Source organism: Staurois parvus, unplaced genomic scaffold (assembly GCF_062004578.1).
Source record: "Staurois parvus isolate SC_StPar_1 unplaced genomic scaffold, SC_StPar_1.0 ptg001116l, whole genome shotgun sequence".
Taxonomy (NCBI): Eukaryota; Metazoa; Chordata; class Amphibia; order Anura; family Ranidae; genus Staurois; species Staurois parvus.
The window spans coordinates 57631-79434 of record NW_028318912.1 but is presented as its reverse complement, the minus strand read 5'-3'; the positions used below and the strand labels follow the sequence as shown (position 1 = coordinate 79434).

At 48.1% G+C, this 21804-nt stretch overlaps 1 protein-coding gene across 1 annotated transcript in view; it reads left to right on the top strand.

Moving 5' to 3' along the window:
• LOC149440073 (chloride channel protein ClC-Kb-like) overlaps positions 1–21804 on the top strand; it is a 91553-nt gene that overhangs the window by 44153 nt on the left and 25596 nt on the right. The window contains exons 7-11 of the mRNA XM_089658964.1: positions 273–398; positions 4117–4201; positions 15396–15497; positions 18691–18778; positions 20875–21057. Coding sequence (XP_089515090.1) covers positions 273–398; positions 4117–4201; positions 15396–15497; positions 18691–18778; positions 20875–21057 — 584 coding nt within the window. The remainder of the gene's footprint in view (positions 1–272; positions 399–4116; positions 4202–15395; positions 15498–18690; positions 18779–20874; positions 21058–21804) is intronic.

Here is a 21804-nt window from a genome sequence, read left to right as displayed (position 1 = left end):
AAAGAACTGCATAAATTGATGGCAGTATACACTGTGAACCTTATCGAGACCCCGGTTTCCCACTGAAATGTGGAAAAACAGCTGTTGGAAAATATTGGGGAATGTTGCTCGTCCGGTCAAATCCAAATGAAGGTATTTTGTATACAAAGCAAATAATATGACGGGTATAAGTTGAGGAGGAACCTGCAAATGATCCGCATTCCATCATTCTTTATAAACAAGCCACCTAGTTTCTATTCTGTAGATGACCTCCTGATTTTTCTCTTCCCCAGGTGTCCTGTTCAGCGTGGAGGCCACGGCTACACACTTTGCCGTGCGCAATTACTGGCGTGGATTCTTCGCAGCCACGTGTGCAGCTCTAATGTTCCGTCTGTTGGCCGTGATTAACTCCGAAAATGGTGAGCCTTGGAAATCAGTGAAATCCAGCTGATACCATGAAGTGCCACTCTAAGTGGCTAGTAAATACTATGAACATGATAATGTACAGGATGCCAATGATCCTGGATGGGAGGTATGTGACCCCTTTATTTGAGTTGAGGTCCTGTTAAGGGGAGTCAGAAGAAGCATAGTTTGAGGTACTTAGGAAATACCACCCATGCAGAGTGAGGGGTTTCGGGGTGATCCAGTAAAAGAGAAAATCTAATCTGCAGCTTTCCAAGGATTATTAAATCCTCATATGGGATCCAGAATCCATGGGCTTGGAGAGACTTTGGGTGGGAAAGGGCCTCCAGTCCCGACATTTGAGACCATGGCCTTGAAAGGATTAACCTACCTGCAGGGGAGACCTGTAAAGGAACAGGAACAGTGGTGTAATTAGGTTTTGTGCTGCTCTAGGCAACACAAAACAGGCAGACTCCCCCTCCCCGCCAGAGAGAGCCTAACACTGACCAACACCACATCACCCCACACTCCCCCAAGGAGAGAGCCTGACCGATGACCAACACCCTCCTCCCCAACACAAAAACCAGCAGACTTCCCCCCCGCCACAGAGAGAGCCTGAAACTGACCAACACCACATCACCCCACACTCCCCCAAGGAGAGAGCCTGACCGATGACCAACACCCTCCTCCCCAACACAAAAACCAGCAGACTTCCCCCCCGCCACAGAGAGAGCCTGAAACTGACCAACACCACATCACCCCACACTCCCCCAAGGAGAGAGCCTGACCGATGACCAACACCCTCCTCCCCAACACAAAAACCAGCAGACTTCCCCCCCGCCACAGAGAAAGCCTGAAACTGACCAACACCACATCACCCCACAATCCCCCATGGAGAGAGCCTGACCAATGACGAACACCAACACCCCCCCCCCCCCCCAACACAAAAAATCGACAGACTTCCCCGCCGTGGAGAGAGCCTAACACTGACCAACACCACATCACCCCACACTCCCCCATGGAGAGAGCTTGACTGATTACCAGCACCCCCCCCCCCCCCCGCCAAGAGAGCCTTCCACCACCCCACATCCCCCTGCCACCATGACACCCCCCCCCCACCCGGCATTAGAGAGAGTGACACTCACCTTCACAGCTCCAGACCACCCCAGGAACGGGAGGCCCACAGCCTCTCACGGATCCCACCTGTTCCCCATGCCGCATGTGTCCCTTCTTCCGCCGCCCCCCTGAAAAATGCCGCCTTAGACATGGCTGAGCTGTGGAGACCTCTTCTTTGGGACCCCCTGATGCAGGCGGGAACTTTAAACCCTGTATGAGACAAGGTTGATGCTGGTGGTGAGACATCTTTGTTTTGAGCCACAAGGATATGGACTGTTTTGTTTGTTTTCCATGCTGAATTTATCTTTTGAAAAATAAAGACTATTTGATTCTATCAACTCGGATGGCTGGTGATCCCAAGCTCCTCAGGATATTCCAATAGAAATAAGGAGGCTAATGTTGGAGACCTCCTTCTGAAAATGCCATTAACTGGCTGATTGTGTTTTTAGTACTCTCCAACACTAACCCGGTATAAGCACCAGCAGTACTGTAGTGACACCACCAAATCCAACCCCAAATCTCATTATACTGGCATTCAGAGGTAGTAGAGTCTTGGGCAGGCCATAGATTATGTGATTCTCTTTCCTGCAACCTCTATTGCAGGAAAGAAACTGTCACAGTCCAGTCAGTGTTGATTGGGGAATCCCTCCAACAGAGCTACTGTATTCTCCCAACAGGGGGGACGTAGGGAGACATCCATGCAGGAGAACACAGTGTTTATTGCTAGCCGCTGACAATAATAACCTGTGAAAATCCGACATGCTGGTTGTCGATGGATCAACTTGGCTACAACCAGCCTGACCATAGATGGTTTGAGTCTCAACCAGTCCCTGGTGAACCATTCAAGATTCAAACCATCTATGGCCGGCTTTAGATTTCACACAGCTATGAGGCCGCAGAATGGAAGTGCCTAGGCACACTCGCATACCATAAAGTACTCTGCTTTTTTCAGGAGGAATTCCAGACCAAAGGGCATTTTTAAGTACTTCTTAGGCACAATAAAAAGTTCCATATGTTCCTTAATTTTTAGTTAATTTCTACTTTACATGTCTGTCCCCTATAGGAAGATGTAAATGTACTACTTTGTCCCATGTTGCTAGGTACTTTCGAACCCAAGTTATGAGTACCGACCTGCCCCCCTTCCCTTCTGCCTTGGCCATTCCAACAACAGCTTTAAAGGAGACGGGTGATTCATAGCTGCGGCTTGCCTCGGCAGTGAACGTTTTCCCAAGACACACAATGGCGAGAAGGATGCAAAGGCTGACACCCCCCCCCCCCCTTTCCTCTTGGATTCTCAATGTATGGCCAGGTTAAGGAGGAAAGTAGACAGGATGTTGGAGATTGCACACTGAGAGTGTAAGGCAAAATGGATTCACAGAGACTTCAGTGGTTCTGGCATCAACTAGAAATGCTCTTCTCCTTTTATTGTACAGGATTTCTACTGAACACACACATACGCCCCAAATATATCTTGTAGCCAAGGTTGCTGTTAGAAACCACGGAGCCCCATGCAGCCAACCTGAAAGGCCCCCCCCCCCAAAAAAAAAACATTTACTATACTTATGAACTATAGTTATGAATGAACACAGCGAGTGATCGGTACTGATCACTCATTGTGTTAATTCAGGAAAGGAAGGGGCTGGTAAATGTGACATATTAACTGGAACCTTCCCCCACTCTCCATCCTGAAGGATCCTATTATCTTAGTGCCTGCAGCTGCCGGTAGGAGGCAAAGAAGGGTAGCCAGCAGCACTGTGGGGATGGGGGCACATGAGGGGGGCCAGGGCAGCAGGGGGAAACATATTGTGCACAAGGAGGGTGATGGGGGGCAATTACTGGAACCGATCCCATGTACGGCTCTCTGGAGCAGCTACAAGCTGACAGGAGGGAGCGGAGGAGAAGTCAGCCTTCAGCTGCTGCAGAAACAGCCATACAGGGGATCGGTTCCAGTAATCACCCCTCCGCTGTTCCGATCACCCTCCCTGCCTACATCTTATTCACACAGCTGCCTGGGCCCCCTTGCTGGCCTGGACCCCCTACAGGAGGACTGGTGGACCCCCTACAGGAGGACTGGTGGTACCCCTTATCCACAGCCCTGCTTGTAGCTTATCAAAACGTATGTATAATACTTATTTGGTTCAAACCATTGGGTTTCCAAAGTTTAGTTTACACTTGCAGTTGGGGAGCTGAACCGCGTGTTTTTATTGCATCCCCCCATCCTTAAGCTGAAAAGGTGTTGAATGCAACAAAAATTATCCCCCTGTAGAAATCTGCTTACAGCACCACCTGCCAAATGTGACCAAATCAACTGAATGGGGCCACTCCACAACCATCTGCAATGCATGCAGTGCAATTGTGTGGGTTTTAGGGGTTAAACCAGGAAGCAAAGTAGCTTCTCCTCCCCGCCTATCACAAATCTTCTAAAAAGTGATCCACTGCAAATCACTCTTTGGAGGGCAAAGCATGCGCCCATGAGCTCTTACTCATTGTTCTATGCTTGTGTTACAACCTTCAAAGACAAGAAAACAGATACCAAGAAAATAAAACTGTTTAGTGTTGTTTGTCAGCAATCTGGTTCCTCTAACGATCTTCTGTTTCTGTTTCTCACCATTCTTTCAGAGACCGTTGCCATCCTTTTTAGTACCGGTTGGAAAGTGGAATTCCCTTTTGATCTCCCAGAATTTCTGTCCTACGCCATTTTGGGGTGAGTAATCCTGCAGCTCAGCACTATAGTCAAGCACAGTATACACAGTATATACAGATTATTGATGTTGGTGAGAAGACTTCGAGTCATTTTCTAACTAGTATTATTATATTACTGTACTTAGAATAATGCAGGCCATAGATGGGCCGAAAATCGGCCAATTTTTCTTTTAAAAAATGAAAAATCGGTCGTTCAAGCGGCCGACGTTACCAGCAATGGTAAAAAAAAAATCGGCCGATTTTCATCCCGTCTACAGCCGGCAAAAAGTGTCCCTGCAGAGAGCTTCCGCTATTTCTTTGACAATTCTTTGACATTTATAGCGGTTGCAACAATGTATCTATTTGTATCCATTTAGGATACAGATGTTTTTATTCGGAAACAAATAGATACAATGTTGCAACCGCTGTAAATGTCAAGGAACTGTCAAAGAAATAGCGGAGCTCTCTGCAGGGACACTTTTTGCCGGACTGGAATTCCTCTTCCTCTTCTTCATCATCCTCTTCTTCTTCTTCTTCCTCTTCTTCTTCTTCTTCCTCTTCTTCCTCTTCTTCTTCCTCTTCTTCTTCCTCTTCTTCTTCCTCTTCCTCTTCTTCTTCTTCTTCATCCTCTTCTTCTTCTTCTTCATCCTCTTCTTCTTCATCCTCTTCTTCTTCTTCTTCATCCTCTTCTTCTTCATCCTCTTCTTCTTCATCATCATCCTCTTCTTCATCCTCTTCTTCATCCTCTTCTTCTTCATCATCCTCTTCTTCTTCATCCTCTTCTTCATCCTCTTCATCCTCTTCCTCTTCTTTTTCATCCTCTTCTTCTTCATCATCCTCTTCTGCTTCTTCTTCATCCTCTTCTGCTTCTTCTTCTTCATCCTCTTCTTCTTCTTCTTCCTCTTTTTCATCATCCTCTTCTGCTTCTTCATCCTCTTCTTCTTCCTCTTCCTCATCATCTTCTTCTTCTTCCTCTTCCTCATCTTCTTCTTCTTCCTCTTCCTCATCATCTTCTTCTTCCTCTTCTTCATCCTCTTCCTCTTCTTCATCCTCTTCTTCTTCATCCTCATCTTCTTCTTCTTCATCCTCTTCCTCTTGCAGGTCACTGCTCATGCGCAGATTTTTTTATCGGTAAAAAAATCGGCCGATTTGCCCATCATTGTCGTGAAAATCGGCCGATCGGCATAATCGGCCAATTTATTTTCCAACGTTAGCGATAAAAAAAATCTGCCAAAATACCGAAAAATGGCCGAAAAATTAGCCCACTAACGATCCGAAAATCGGCCGATTTTACTTTCAGATGAAAAATCGGCCGATTTTCGACCCATCTATGGCCTGCATAAGGCTGGCCAAACACCTTTACCAGCAAAGCAACCGAACAGAGCTTACCTTGCAACAATCCAGACCAGTAGAGGTTACAAGCCAATTCCAACCAAAACTGATATTCCCGTCTTGTGAAACTGCATTGATTGCACGCTATATTTAAGGTTTAATTTACATTCAGTCTTCTTGTAACTACTGAAACCGCCAACACTGAGGTCACCTCAACAGATATGCTGTCATTACCAAGGGGGGAAGACTCCCTGGATCGGGAATAATTGCAGGATAATTGTGAAGTCTGGCTGTGAGAGAATGACAACCTTCTTATGATCCTTCAAACGTTGAGAACAAATGACTATTGGAAGATCTCACTTATATAGTCCCTGGTGGAACTATTCTTGTACCTCAGCAGATGGAAAGTGGTAAACACACAACTGAATACTGTAGTGGGGTGTATGGTTCTTCAAGCTGGGGTCCTTCCCGAAGGTTGCAATTTGGAGGCCAGTGAGATGAAGTAACTGGGTTTTGTCAGGCAACAAAGGAGCAGAGGGACCTTTCTTACCTAGAGACTGCTCAGAAGACAACATGCAAGTGTACGTACGTTAGGGCTGAGCACTTTGCTCTAGGGGGGCATGCTTGGTCCTCTCTCCCTTTTGGGAATAGTATGTATGAGAAATTTTGCAAAAGTGTGGATATGGGTCTGTCCAAAGGATGTTAGTTGTTTGGAACTTTTCAAAGAGTATGTGCTGCAGAAGCACCTGATAAGTAGCAGATGCCTCTGTAAATGTTGGACATTACGTTAATGGAAGTGCACAGTAAATTGTTTATCTTGCGTAGTCTGTTGTTATTCCTTTAAGAGGGGTTCTCTTGATCACAAAATTATGTGCCATGACAGATGTCAGAGACGGGTGTGGGTTTGATAGTGGGGCTGTAATCTGGTTAGGCCAGGCTAGGCCTTGGCTAGAGTTCACAATAGTGCTATGTTGTCTCTCTGTTCTACCCTTGGAGCAGAAGGAACTCTGGGAAGTCCCTTGCCTCTGGGGAGCATACAAAGATTAGGGACACCATGCTTATTACCCCAAGCTGAGGATTACATTATTATATTTCTCTGTGTACCTATGCGCCTCGTGTTTCCCCATGTGTCCCACTGTGTTATAATACTTCTCATCACCTGGAGCTGTTTGGTATGTACCCTTCTGAACACCAGGCCTCTGCAGTATACACATTTGTTACTTCTCCAAACAAAATAGAAGATGAAGATCATCCCTGAAGCATCTCTCCATGCAATATGGGGCCACAAAAGCCTACTGAGAAGTCCCCCCCCCCCATTGTATTGTGGGATGCATTTCTCACTGTACAATCGCTAAAAACAGGAAGTGGCAAACATCAGGGTCCTGAGTTTTTTTGGGCACCAGGATGCTCTCTAGTTTTCTAGTAAATCAAATGAAATGATTCCACCAGTGCATGAATGAAATGATGATTGAGAATTTCTGTCCACCCTCAGTGTAAAAGTAGACCATCAACAGGTGTTGTATTTATAGCAAACCTTTTCCCTTGCGAAGGCAGGTGAGGATATCCAGATGCCTGGGTGGGCTAGCATTTTTAACCCCGGTATGGGATCCTTGACTCTTTGTGGGGTAGAAGAGATTGGGATCCAATCAATTTAGAACATTTCAGAGAGGCACAGGATACCCAAAGAGAACAAAATGCAACTCCAGGCTTCTATGCACAGTCAGTACAGAGGCAGGGACCGTTAATCTGGAACCAGTCATCTGTACTATTCACCACCCAGCATCATGAGTATCTTTAGAATGAGCTGCTCTGGCATCTTGCAATGTCCACCAAACTCTCACAGATGCCCCATACAGGCAGCCATCTTCCTGCTCCATTCCTCCTTAATGTACCCTCCAGCAAGGTGGAGTAAAACCTTTCCAGCACTAAGGAAAAATGGCATCCAATTGCACTCAGGACACTGACTCACTGTGACCAAAACTAAACCAAAACCCCCCACAGGAGAAGTCAGAAGTGTTTAACTCTCTAGTGGGCTTAATCGTTAACCATTGATTAGTCCCACTACTAGATTGTGGAGCACATCTGAGGGACCTCTCCTGAGGGTAGAGAGCAGAGCTGAAGCCATCTTATGTTACCTGGTTTAGTTCTGGTCACAGTGAGTCGGTGTCCTGAGAGCAATTGGTTGCCATTTTTTTTATAGCATATTGTTGCATGACGAGCTGTTTTATTCGATCTGCATCAGTTCATTACGTATCGTGTTGGCAGATATCAGTAATAGGAGAATTAGAGCGGTAATTTTTTTGTTTGTCTTTCCATTTCCTAAACCAGCCATTTTCAACCAGGGTGCCTTCTGGGTTCTTCAGGGGTGCCTTGGCAAAATGCCTACAAACGGCCCAACCAGCCGGTGGATCAAGCCTGCTTTTTTGTTACACAAAGCTGTGCAACATTACAACCTTGGGCAATGTGCAGGCCAGCTGCCGGCATCCTAGCAACCGCTGACATCATTGGTTGATAAGGCGGACATAAGGCACCTGTACAGCATCTTTTTGACCCCACCTCCTGACGCTCTTTCAGCACTGGGGTCCTGTTAGCTGCCAAGGGGAAATAAGACGAGGAAGAAGAAAAGCTGGAATACCAATCGGACACCCAACATAAATCGCCTCCAATGTTGGGTGGTCTACATGTGTGGAGCTTGACCTATGTAAAACTATTAGTTTTGTTTTTTACATTTTGCCTCAAGATTGCACTTAAAGCGATTCTAAAGGCTTAAATTGTTTTCTCTAAAAATAGCAAACGTGATATACTTAACTGCTTTGTGCAGTGGTTTTGCTCAGAGTAGCCCGGATCCTTCTCTTCTTGGCTTCCCCTTAGGCTCTTCTGACCCCTCCCTCCTGTTGGGTGCCTCCACAGCAAACAGCTTGCTATGGGGGCACCCGCTGTGTCCATTCACACATGGAGCCGCAGCTCTGGGCAGCCCCCTCTCTCTTCTCATTGGCTCACTGGCTGTGATTGAGAGCCAATGAGGAGAGGGAGTCCCGGGGTTAGCTGAGACTCCAGTGCGCATTGCTGGATTGAGAGGGGGCTTAGGTGAGTATGGGGGGGGGAGGATGCTGCACGGAGAAGATATTTTACCTTCATGCATTGAATGCATGTTTCTTTTTACACCACTCTCCTAACACAGGCAGAAATAAACTATACTCCAAGCTTAGGGGAAACCCCACTAAAGCAGAGCTAGACCAATCCAAGCTCAGGCTTACTACAGCCTAACCCCAACCCTAAATTTAGGCCGGGGAAACTCCTGCTTAGGGCAGCTCCCTACATTTACAATGGAGTTTATATGTAGATAATATGCTCAAAGGATAAACAGCAATCACCTGTAAACTGTTTAAAGTGAAATGCATTTGACCTCATTCCCTATCAACAGTAACCATCTGCATGAACTGAGCACAAAGATCCTCACGCTGATAAATATAGTGAATTTCCATAAAGCAGACAGTTTCTGGAAGATAATATATGACCTTCCTGCCAGTCATAGCGTTTGGTTGAGTACATGGGGACACTGAAATCAAGCTCAACAGCCCTGTAAGTATGGAGAGTAATGTAGGTCAATGACCCATTGCTTGTTCATTGAAAACATCTGAGCGTCATCTCAGCAATATGTTAGATGGATGCCAACTACAGATTCACCAAGACCTGTAAGCCCCGGGTCACATGCGGCCGTGCAGGCAGAGTTTTGCACGGGCACGAGAGCCCATTCATTTGGATAGACTCTTGTGCTCCATGACACGCAGGGAAAACCCTGCACTTCTCCCGAAAACGCAGCCTGCACGGGAACCTCGTTTCCCAGTACGGCTGTGTTTCCCAGTGTGGGTGGCGTGCCATTAGAAGTAATGGCACCAGCCCGCGGGTCCACATTTCTCTGTGCGAGTGGTGCGGCTGCACGGATTTGTGTGCGGATCCACAGCCGCACCACTCAATCAAAGATGTCCTTATTTAGACTAATGGGGAGCACTAATGGGGACTAATGGGGAGCACTTGGTAAGCATTGATCAATTATTATGTTAACCACTTCAAGTCTGGACACTTTCCCCCCCTTCCAGTCCGGACACTCCCCCCCCCCCCCCTTCCAGTCCGGACACTTTCCCCCCCCCCCCCCTTCCAGCCTGGACACTTTCATACCCTTCCTGTCCCGACACTTTTCCCCCCCCCCCCTTCCAGTCCGGACGCTTTCCCCCCCTTCCAGTCCGGACGCTTTCCCCCCCTTCCAGTCCGGACGCTTTCCCCCCCTTCCAGTCCGGACGCTTTCCCCCCCTTCCAGTCCGGACGCTTTCCCCCCCTTCCAGTCGGGACGCTTTCCCCCCCTTCCAGTCGGGACGCTTTCCCCCCCTTCCAGTCGGGACGCTTTCCCCCCCTTCCAGTCGGGACGCTTTCCCCCCCTTCCAGTCGGGACGCTTTCCCCCCCTTCCAGTCGGGACGCTTTCCCCCCCTTCCAGTCGGGACGCTTTCCCCCCCTTCCAGTCGGGACGCTTTCCCCCCCTTCCAGTCGGGACGCTTTCCCCCCCTTCCAGTCGGGACGCTTTCCCCCCCTTCCAGTCGGGACACTTTCCCCCCCCTTCCAGTCGGGACACTTTCCCCCCCCTTCCAGTCGGGACACTTTCCCCCCCCTTCCAGTCGGGACACTTTCCCCCCCCTTCCAGTCGGGACACTTTCCCCCCCCTTCCAGTCGGGACACTTTCCCCCCCTTCCAGTCGGGACACTTTCCCCCCCTTCCAGTCGGGACACTTTCCCCCCCTTCCAGTCGGGACACTTTCCCCCCCTTCCAGTCGGGACACTTTCCCCCCCTTCCAGTCGGGACACTTTCCCCCCCTTCCAGTCGGGACACTTTCCCCCCCTTCCAGTCGGGACACTTTCCCCCCCTTCCAGTCGGGACACTTTCCCCCCCTTCCAGTCGGGACACTTTCCCCCCCTTCCAGTCGGGACACTTTCCCCCCCTTCCAGTCGGGACACTTTCCCCCCCTTCCAGTCGGGACACTTTCCCCCCCTTCCAGTCGGGACACTTTCCCCCCCTTCCAGTCGGGACACTTTCACCCCCTTCCAGTCGGGACACTTTCACCCCCTTCCAGTCGGGACACTTTCACCCCCTTCCAGTCGGGACACTTTCACCCCCTTCCAGTCGGGACACTTTCACCCCCTTCCAGTCGGGACACTTTCACCCCCTTCCAGTCGGGACACTTTCACCCCCTTCCAGTCCGGACACTTTCACCCCCTTCCAGTCCAGGCCAATTTTCAGCTTTCAGCGCTATCACACTTTGAATGACAGTTGCGCAGTCATGCAACACTGTACCCATATGAAGTTTTTAGCATTTTTTTGAGACCGATAAAGCTTTATTTTGGTGTAATTTATTCACCGCTGGGATTTTAATTTTTTTGCTATATAAATGAAAAAGTCCAAACATTTTGAAAAAAAGAGTGTTTTTCTTATAAAATTTAGCAAATAAATAATCTTTCTTCATAAATCTTGGCCAAAATGTATTCATCTATATTTTTTCAGTAAAAAACAAAAAACAAATTAGTTTATAACCAAAAATTATAAGTTTTAAAGAAAAACTGTTGACATTTTTATTTAAATATTTTTATGTTATTATTTATGTTTTGTTTTTTTACATACTGTCACCCTATCAGTACAGTGTCCCCATAGTAACACTGTACTACTTGTGGGGGTGATGAAGATTTTTTTTTCTTTTTTTTACACTGATTGCTTTGACACCCATAAATGCTGTAAAAGCAATCATTTCTCCTTCTCTCTGGCTGCATTCCTGCAGCCATTGAGAAATACTGTGTGAGCTGTGATTGGTCACAGCTTGTCAAATGGTACAAGGCTGTTGTGATTAGCCTTGTACCATGTGACACTACTAGTAAGCAATGATGTCAGAAGTGACATCTTGCTTACTACTATTCATGTGATCACTGATTGGCCAATCAGTGATCACATGATCGGGACCTCACACAGAGGTCCCGTACCGCGATCGGTGTTCCGGACACAGCGGGCACCGGATCGCGGACACAGCGGGCACCAGGTCACAGTGCCGCGTGCTCCTAGGGAGCGTGCACAGGCAGGGAAGCAGGGAGGACATTTATAAACGGCCACCCACTCCTGCAACGCTCCCATCTGGCCGTTTGTATAAATGGGCCGGATGGGAAGGGGTTAAAGATGAAGTTTAATCTGCTTACAGTTTCTCTCTTCTGCTTCATCAATATGTAATGATGTTTCTGTTTTTATTAAATACTTTATTTAGTGCCAGTGATGTCATTATCAGGTCTCTGTGCTTCTCTATGCAGTGAAAGCAGAACATGGCTGGTGGGAGGGACCGGCAGGGTGCTGTACATAACTTCCTGAAAACATTACAGAACCCTGCCTCAGTACTGCTCTCAAAAGTCCTCGGCACTAATGCAAGTAGTGGGTGGGCTCTGGGTAGGGGGTTATGCAAATATCAAAATGCCTTGATTGCATGTGTCAGCCTGGAGGAGTGGGCTTTCCTAGGCAGGCCATGTTTGCTTGCAGACAGGCCTAGGCAACGCCCACATGAGATGCTGAGCCTTCATGACTGAAGGGACTGAAATCCAATGAATGAAGAGGGCGGGCCATGGACAGTCAGGCTGGGGAAGAAAAAGGATACAGTATCTCCCAGAAGTGAGTCCCCCCCTCACATTTGTGTAAATATTTGATTCTACCTTTTCCTGTGACAACACTGAAGAAATGACACTTTGCTACAATGTGACGTAGTCAGTGTAGTTTGTATAACATGGAAATTTGCTCAAAATAACTCAACACACCGCCATTAATGTCTAAACCGCTGGCAACAAAAGTGACTCCACCCCTAAGTGACAAGGTCCAAATTGGGCCCAATTAGCCATTTTCCCTCCCCGGGGTTATGTGACTTGTTAGTGTTACAAGGTCTCAGGTGTGAATGGGGAGCGGGTGGGTTACATTTGGTATTATCGCTCTCACTGGTCACTGGAAGTTCAACATGGCACCTCATGGCAAAGAACTCTCTGAGGATCTGAAAAAAAGAATTGTTTCTCTACACAAAGATGGCCTAGGCTAGAAGAAGATTGCCAAGACCCTGAAACTGAACTGCAGCCCAGTGGCCAAGACCATACAGCGGTGTAACAGGACGGGTTCCACTCAGAACAGGCCTCGCCATGGTCCACCAAAGGAGTTGAGTGCACGTGCTCAGCGTCATATCCAGAGGTTGTCTTTGGGAAATAGACGTATGAGTGCCGCCAGCATTGCTGCAGAGGGTGAAGGGGTGGGGGGTCAGCCTGCCAGTGGTGCCAGCATTGCTGCAGAGGGTGAAGGGGTGGGGGGTCAGCCTGCCAGTGGTGCCAGCATTGCTGCAGAGGGTGAAGGGATGGGGGGTCAGCCTGCCAGTGGTGCCAGCATTGCTGCAGAGGGTGAAGGGGTGGGGGGTCAGCCTGCCAGTGGTGCCAGCATTGCTGCAGAGGGTGAAGGGGTGGGGGGTCAGCCTGCCAGTGGTGCCAGCATTGCTGCAGAGGGTGAAGGGGTGGGGGGTCAGCCTGTCAGTGGTGCCAGCATTGCTGCAGAGGGTGAAGGGGTGGGGGGTCAGCCTGTCAGTGGTGCCAGCATTGCTGCAGAGGGTGAAGGGGTGGGGGGGGGTCAGCCTGTCAGTGGTGCCAGCATTGCTTCAGAGGGTGAAGGGGTGGGGGGTCAGCCTGTCAGTGGTGCCAGCATTGCTGCAGAGGGTGAAGGGGTGGGGGGTCAGCCTGTCAGTGGTGCCAGCATTGCTGCAGAGGGTGAAGGGGTGGGGGGTCAGCCTGTCAGTGGTGCCAGCATTGCTGCAGAGGGTGAAGGGGTGGGGGGTCAGCCTGTCAGTGGTGCCAGCATTGCTGCAGAGGGTGAAGGGGTGGGGGGTCAGCCTGTCAGTGGTGCCAGCATTGCTGCAGAGGGTGAAGGGGTGGGGGGTCAGCCTGTCAGTGGTGCCAGCATTGCTGCAGAGGGTGAAGGGGTGGGGGGTCAACCTGTCAGTGGTGCCAGCATTGCTGCAGAGGGTGAAGGGGTGGGGGGGGGTCAGAGATTAGGTTAGGAGGATGGGCATAGAGAATGTTTGTGAGAAAAGCGTTGTACCTTACCATAGTTCCTGAGCACGGCAATGCTCCTGCCAGTTACAGCGTCTATGCCTACTTGCTGTTTCACAGTGACAACATTGACCAAATCAGCCCCCTAAGCAGAAGCAGCGTTGTCACCCTCAGAATGCACGCTCCCCCCTCAGTGTAGTAGAATGTGCTGATACACAGCGAGCCAGCCTGTTCAGCTTGTTACTCGATACTTTCTCTCTTTTTCCTTTCTCTCTAGTTAAGTTTACTTTCTCTCTTTTCTTTTTTTCTCTCCCTTGCTTTATTATTTCTCTCCTCTATCTCTCCTTTTTCTCTCTCTTCTTCTTTCTCTCCTCTATTTTTTTCTCCCTTTTCTCTCCCTTTTTTCTCTCTTCTCTCTCTCTCTTCTTTCTCTTTGTATTCTTTCCCTGTCTCGTCTTACTCTCTTTCCAGTAAGAATGCCCTCTTATTATCATGCGCACCATGACCCCATTGATTCTTATGGGTGAGCCAAACAATACTAGACAGCTGGAGAGAGCAATGAGGAAGGCCCACCTATAGGTATGAATGAGACTGCAATGAGGAAGGCCCACCTATAGGTATGAATGAAGTCGCAGTGAGGAAGGCTCACCTATAGGTATGAATGAAGTCGCAGTGAGGAAGGCCCACCTATAGGTGTGAATGAGGCCGCAGTGAGGAAGGCCCACCTATAGGTGTGAATGAGGCCGGAGTGAGGAAGGCCCACCTATAGGTGTGAATGAGGCCGCAGTGAGGAAGGCCCACCTATAGGTGTGAATGAGGCCGCAGTGAGGAAGGCCCACCTATAGGTATGAATGAGGCCGGAGTGAGGAAGGCCCACCTATAGGTGTGAATGAGGCCGCAGTGAGGAAGGCCCACCTATAGGTGTGAATGAGGCCGGAGTGAGGAAGGCCCACCTATAGGTGTGAATGAGGCCGCAGTGAGGAAGGCCCACCTATAGGTGTGAATGAGGCCGCAGTGAGGAAGGCCCACCTATAGGTATGAATGAGGCCGCAGTGAGGAAGGCCCACCTATAGGTATGAATGAGACTGCAGTGAGGAAGGCCCACCTATAGGTGTGAATGAGGCCGCAGTGAGGAAGGCCCACCTATAGGTGTGAATGAGGCCGCAGTGAGGAAGGCCCACCTATAGGTGTGAATGAGGCCGCAGTGAGGAAGGCCCACCTATAGGTGTGAATGAGGCCGCAGTGAGGAAGGCCCACCTATAGGTGTGAATGAAGCTGCAGTGAGGAAGGTCCACCTATAGGTATGAATGAGGCCGCAGTGAGGAAGGCCCATCTATAGGTATGAATGAGACTGCAGTGAGGAAGGCCCATCTATAGGTATGAATGAGGCCGCAGTGAGGAAGGCCCACCTATAGGTGTGAATGAGGCTGCAGTGAGGAAGGCCCACCTATAGGAATGAATGAGGCCGCAGTGAGGAAGGTCCACCTATAGGTGTGAATGAGGCTGCAGTGAGGAAGGCCCACCTACAGGTATGAATGAGGCCGCAGTGAGGAAGGCCCACCTATAGGTATGAATGAGGCCGCAGTGAGGAAGGCCCACCTATAGGTGTGAATGAGACTGCAGTGAGGAAGGCCCACCTATAGGTGTGAATGAGGCCGCAGTGAGGAAGGCCCACCTATAGGTGTGAATGAGGCCGCAGTGAGGAAGGTCCCCTGAGGGAGTGGAATGACTGCACTTTATTGTAGAATCACAGACCCCTTTATTTTATGTGTTTTTTGTCATTCTAGTGTTGTGTGCGGCTGTGTGTGCTGCGTCTACCTGTTTATACACCGCGTCACCTTGCTTTTCATCAACAACAACGAACGCGTTGGAACATTCTTCCGCAACAAGTAAGTGTCATTCCCAGCCTAGATGAATCAGTCTGCTCAGTCTGAATGAATAGATTGCCATCTCTATGTGGCTTATCCTGACATCTCAGCAGTCACTAAGCGAGGCCTCTTTCACACGGGCCTGTGACTTGTGATTCCGCGTGGATTGCTTTGTCAGCAGTAGCTGGCCCTTGGTTAGCAAGCAATCAGGAGGGGATATGCTACTTAGAAGCCCAGCTCAAATGTAGGCAGTGCAGGTAGTATCCATCCGTTGACTTGCCAGTAATGCAATGACTATATTACACATCTAATCCATTTATATATATTTTAAAGGAGAAATAAGGAATATATATATATACACTATATTGCCAAAAGTCTAAGGACTCCGGCCTTTCCACGCACATGACCTTTAATGGCCTCCCAGTCTTAGTCCGTAGGGTTCAATATTGAGTTGGCCCCGCCCTTTCCACGCACATGACCTTTAATGGACCCCCAGTCTTAGTCCGTAGGGTTCAATATTGAGTTGGCCCCGCCCTTTCCACACACATGACCTTTAATGGCCTCCCAGTCTTAGTCCGTAGGGTTCAATATTGAGTTGGCCCCGCCCTTTCCACACACATGACCTTTAATGTCCTCCCAGTCTTAGTCCGTAGGGTACAATATTGAGTTGGCCCCGCCCTTTTCAGCTATAACAGCTTCAACTCTTCTGGGAAGGCCGTCCATAAGGTTTAGGAGGGTGTCTATGGGAAGGTTGGACCATTCTTCCAGAAGTACATTTGTCAGGTCAGGCACTGATGTCGGGGGAGGAGGCCTGGCTCGCAGTCTCCGCTCCAATTCATCCCAAAGGTGTTCTATGGGGTTGAGGTCAGGACTCTGTGCAGGACAGTCAAGTTCCTCCACCCCAAACTGGCTCCTCCATGTCTTTATGGACCTTGCTTTGTGCACTGGTGCGCAGTCATGTTGGAACAGGAAGGGGCCATCCCCAAACTCCTCCCACAAAGTTGGGGGCATGAAATTGTCCAAAATGTTACCTTAAGAGTTCCCTTCACTGGAACTAGGGGGCCAAGCCCAACCCCTGAAAAACAACCCCACTTCGTAATCCCTCCTAAACACCCTCCTAACCCTTGTGGACAACCTTCCCAGAAGAATTGAAGCTGTTATAGCTGCAAAGGGCAGTCCAACTCAATATTGAACCCTACGGACTAAGACTGAGATGCCAATTTATATGTTTTTAGGGAGATACAGTTGTGTCCAAAATTATTCAACCCCCAATGCTGTAAAGGGGTTTAGGGACTATAGTGTACATTTGGAATTGTATTCAGAATCAAATCCTACAAGGACGTTGTAACTACCCAAATGCAACTAAAATGACATCAATTGTTTATGTAATACAGTAGTAAATGGTTCTTATGTGGTTTCTTCATTGCCACAATTATTCAACCCCTTAAAGACTACCACTCTGAAGAACAGAGGTTCATACAGGTGCTTTCCATCAGGTATTGAAAACACCTGTGGATGTCACCGAGCAGCAATCAAGCATAATAAGCACCAATTAGGCAGCTTTAAAATGACTGTGATACTCAGCTCCTTCTAGACATTTACTGGTGTGGTTACAAACATGGTGAAGGCAAGAGAATGGTCCAGGAAGACAAGAGAAGAGGTGATTTCTCTTCACAGGAAGGGCAATGGCTATAAGAAGATTGCAAAGATGTTAAACATACCAAGAGACACCTTAGGAAGCATCATTCGCAAATTCAAGGCAAAGGGCACTGTTGAAACGCTACCTGGTCGTGGCAGAAAGAAGATGCTGACTTCGACTGCTGTGCGCTACCTGAAGCGTAGAGTGGAGAGAAGTCCCCGTGTGACTGCTGAGGAACTGAGAAAAGATTTGTCAGATGTGGGTACAGAAGTTTCAGCCCAGACAATAAGACGCACACTGCGTAATGAAGGCCTCCGTGCCAGAACTCCCAGGCGTACCCCCTTGCTGTCTCCAAAGAATAAGAAGAGTCGACTGCAGTATGCCAAAAGCCATGTGGACAAACCACAAAAGTTGTGGGATAGTGTTCTGTGGACTGATGAAACAAAATTAGAACTGTTTGGGCCCATGGATCAACGCTATGTTTGGAGGAGGAAGAACAAGGCCTATGATGAAAAGAACACCTTGCCTACTGTGAAGCATGGTGGAGGGTCAATCATGCTTTGGGGCTGTTTTGCTTCTGCAGGTACAGGGAAGCTTCAGCGTGTGCAAGGTACCATGAATTCTCTTCAGTACCAGGAGATATTGGATGGAAACGTGATGCAGTCCGTCACACACCTGAGGCTTGGGAGACGTTGGACCTTTCAACAGGACAATGATCCCAAGCATACCTCCAAGTCCACTAGAGCATGGTTGCAGAGGAAAGGCTGGAACATTTTGGAGTGGCCATCGCAGTCACCAGACTTAAATCCGATTGAGAACCTCTGGTGGGACTTAAAGAAAGCAGTTGCAGTGCGCAAGCCTAAGAATGTGACTGAACTGGAGGCCTTTGCCCATGAAGAATGGGCGAAGATACCCGTAGATCGCTGCAAGACACTTGTGTCAAGCTATGCTTCACGTTTAAAAGCTGTTATAACTGTAAAAGGATGCTGTACTAAGTACTAAGATTGAATGTCACTTGGGGGTTGAATAAAACTGATAATGCTGTGAGCACAGAAAAGACATTTGTGGTTATTTCATTATAACTGTTATGTTATATTTGTCTGACCTACAAGTGCCTCTTTAATGTAAATGTAAGCAAGATGACTGAATGATCAAAAGCAATGTCAAACTGGCCAAAACACTCAATTTCAGTGGGGGTTGAATAATTTTGGACACAACTGTATAAGGATTTTATTATTAAAATAATTCTCCAGTTTTTTATAGGCTGAAAAATGTGCAAAAATGTATATATTTTTTTAAAACTGTAATTGTATCTGACAATTACAGTGTTAGGCAAATAAACAATGCAGGGTGATACTTATTTTGTCAATGAATTCTACAGCCTATATGTGATCATATCAGACAATCCAGATCACAAGATCAGGAACCCCCCTGGTGAGTTCCTTGGTAATCAGAGGGGACCTGAGTTGGCAGTGACAACTGAGGACAGTTAACAAACAGATTCAATGTATGTGTTTTGTAGTAGTCAAGAAAGCTGACAGACACACTGACATCCATGTAATATTTTTCTTGCAGTAAGATTGTCTATGCTGCATTTGTTTCCTTGGTATTGGCCAGCATCACCTTTCCTCACGGGTTTGGACAGTACATGGGTGGTACTCGGGTAAGTACACTGTGCAATGACAAGACTGCTTAACAGGGAGAAAACCATGAAAATCTCAGTAGGAAGAACTAATGCAATAAACAAAATATTAAAGCGTAAGTTCACCTTTTCAAAAGAAATTAGGTGAACTAACACCCTACCTCCTCTCCACTTTGATACCCCCCACCCCGGTCCCCGCTGTACTTACCCCTCTGGTTGAAGAGCTAATAGTGCCCATGCAGCCGATTTAGCGCTCTGGGGATTTCAAGTCCCCACTCTTTCCCCTTCTTTTTGTGGGGCCCTTGGGATGGATCAGAGCAATTCCCATTGGTCGAACTTTCACTTGCCATGCCATGTACTGGCCAATCAGAATCCCTTTGATCTGCCCCAGAAGCCCCACCGAAAGAAAGGAAAGAAGAGCGAGGTTTCCAATCCCCAGAACTGGCTGCATGGGCGCTGACAGCTCATTACCCACAGAGGAAGGTACCCCGGGGACCGGGAGGGTGTTAGTTCACCTATTCATTTTTTTCTGAAAAGGTGAACTGACCCTACGTGTATTCATGGGGTGTTGTGTTCTGTAGTCCAGGAGTGGAGGACTAAACAGAAATAAAAATACTGCTCGAAATTTAGTGCAGCAGAGGCACTGAGTTGTCAGCCCTGACTAGTTCTCCTCTACTGAACTACCCATATTCTCATCTTCATTCCCTGCTTAGACGATCAGTGCAGCGGAGGCATTGAGTTGTCAGTCCTGCCTAGTTCTCTATTGGACTACCCATATTCTCATCTTCATTCCCTGCTTGGACTTTCAAGGCAGCAGACTGTCAAGGTCCTACCTTTTCCCTGAGGTTATGTTACTCCATGTGCTGGCGTCCATCTTGGATTTCTGCTGAGCATGGTGGGAATCCTTTATGCCTTCAGGTCTCTGAGGTCCATCCCCCAGAGGGGTGTGGCTGATGACATATAAGCCTGTGGTCCGCACATGCTCTTTGCACTTGTGTCTTGTGTCTTGGTGTTGCTATTACTCTGTTCTGACTCTCGTGACTCTCCTGGAATCTGACTCGGCTTGTGACTCGACTATTGTTTGCGTTCTCCTTTGATCTGACCCTCTGTTGCTGAACCCGGCTCGTGACCTGTAATTCTCGTCTGCTGTCCTGTACCGTTTTGTCCCGTTGTTGTTGACCCGGCCTGCCTGACTACTCTTTTGTCTTTTCCACCAGCTCACGCCATTGGCGGCGGCCATTACCGCAACTGAGGTGTCTCGGGTGCTGCGACCTGGTTCCTGGCTGCGTCAAGTCTATCCCCACCATCAGGGGCCCTGGTGAAGGGCAGCCTGGGACTTAGACTCTGCGCCCTGAGGGACTTCGGTCTGTGGGTGGTGGTTGTCATCAGCCAGTGCGTTACATTGTTAGGCCTGCCTGTCCGTTCCTCTGCTCCTGCCCTGACACAGAGGCACTGAGTTTCCAGCCCTGCTTAGTTCTCCTCTACTGGACTTCCCATATTCTCATCTTCATTCCATACTTAGATGTTCAATACTGCAGAAGCATTGAGTTGTCAGCCCTGCCTAGTTCTCCTCTATTGGACTACCCATAGTCTCCTCTTCATTCCCTGCTAGGACTTTCAAGGCAGCAGAGGCATTAAGTTGTCTGCCCTGCTTAGTTCTCCTCTATTGGACTACCCATATTCTCATCTCCCTACCATTGCTGAGGGATGTTCTTTAGGCAGGGGTGACAACACTCCTTAGGCTATAAGTGCAGCAGAGGCATTGTGTTGTCAGCCATGTCTAGTTCTCTTCCCCTGGGCTCCCCTTCTCTCCAAACCATAGGGGGAGATGTTCTGCAATCCAGCAGAGGAGAACTCAAGCAGGGATGACAACACTGCTTAAGAATTCTGTGCAGCAAAAGCAGTGTGGTCACCTAAAAAAGGAAGTAGGGAGAGCACTGTATTTCTAGCAGATCAACATGTATATTTCTATAGTTGGAATGTTCCCAAAGACCTAACATAGGGAAATGTGCATGCATTGGAAGTATGTATTGAATGTTTTTTATACACTTTAGGGTTTGTTTGTCTCGCATGTAATTTTTAACTTTATTACGGTTTCATTATGTTTTATTGCATAGCTGACAATGAAAGAACATATAGAGACTTTCATCAATAACATCACATGGGGAGAGGAAGAATTAATCATGAATGTGAATGCCTCACGACAGCCACCAAATCCGACATATGACGACCCTTGGTTGCAGTGGACACATCCACACTTGTCAGCTGTAGAGAAGCTCGCCATCTTTGTAGTTCTGAAGGTAGGTGGCACTCCTGTCAGTTGTCACCAGTCCATTCCTCTACAGTGACCTCAGCTCCCCCCCAGTCACACACTACAAGCGTACTTCGGTTTACGAACACCTCGGTTAATGTAATTTTCGCTTTACGAATGAAAATCCATTGAAAATAATGCCTCAGTTTGCAAATTTGTTTTCGCAATACGAACAGATTAATTGGTTTTCAATGCATTACGGATTTTCTTTTAATCATATCCCTGTACAGTATTTATGCCTTTAAATTGCACTTTATAAAGAGTTTTGAACAGATAAAACTTTTTTTGACTTTTTTCTGACCTCCAGAACAAATTGATTGGTTTTCAATGCATTCCTATGGGAAACCGCAGTTCGGTTTACCGCAGTGCTGTACAGGGAATACTGAGCCAGTCACATCAGTCTCTGTACCAGAGGAACTTACACTCTAATGCCCCCCACAGTCACATCAGTCTCTGTACCAGAGGAACTTACACTCGAATGTCCCCTCCCCCACAGTCACATCAGTCTCTGTACCAGAGGAACTTACACTCTAATGCCCCCCACAGTCACATCAGTCTCTGTACCAGAGGAACTTACACTCGAATGCCCCCCCACAGTCACATCAGTCTCTGTACCAGAGGAGCTTACACTCTAATGCCCCCCCACAGTCACACACTATTATTATTATACAGTTATATAGCTCTGACATATACCGCAGCGCTGTACAGAGATCACAGAGCCAGTCCCATCAGTCTC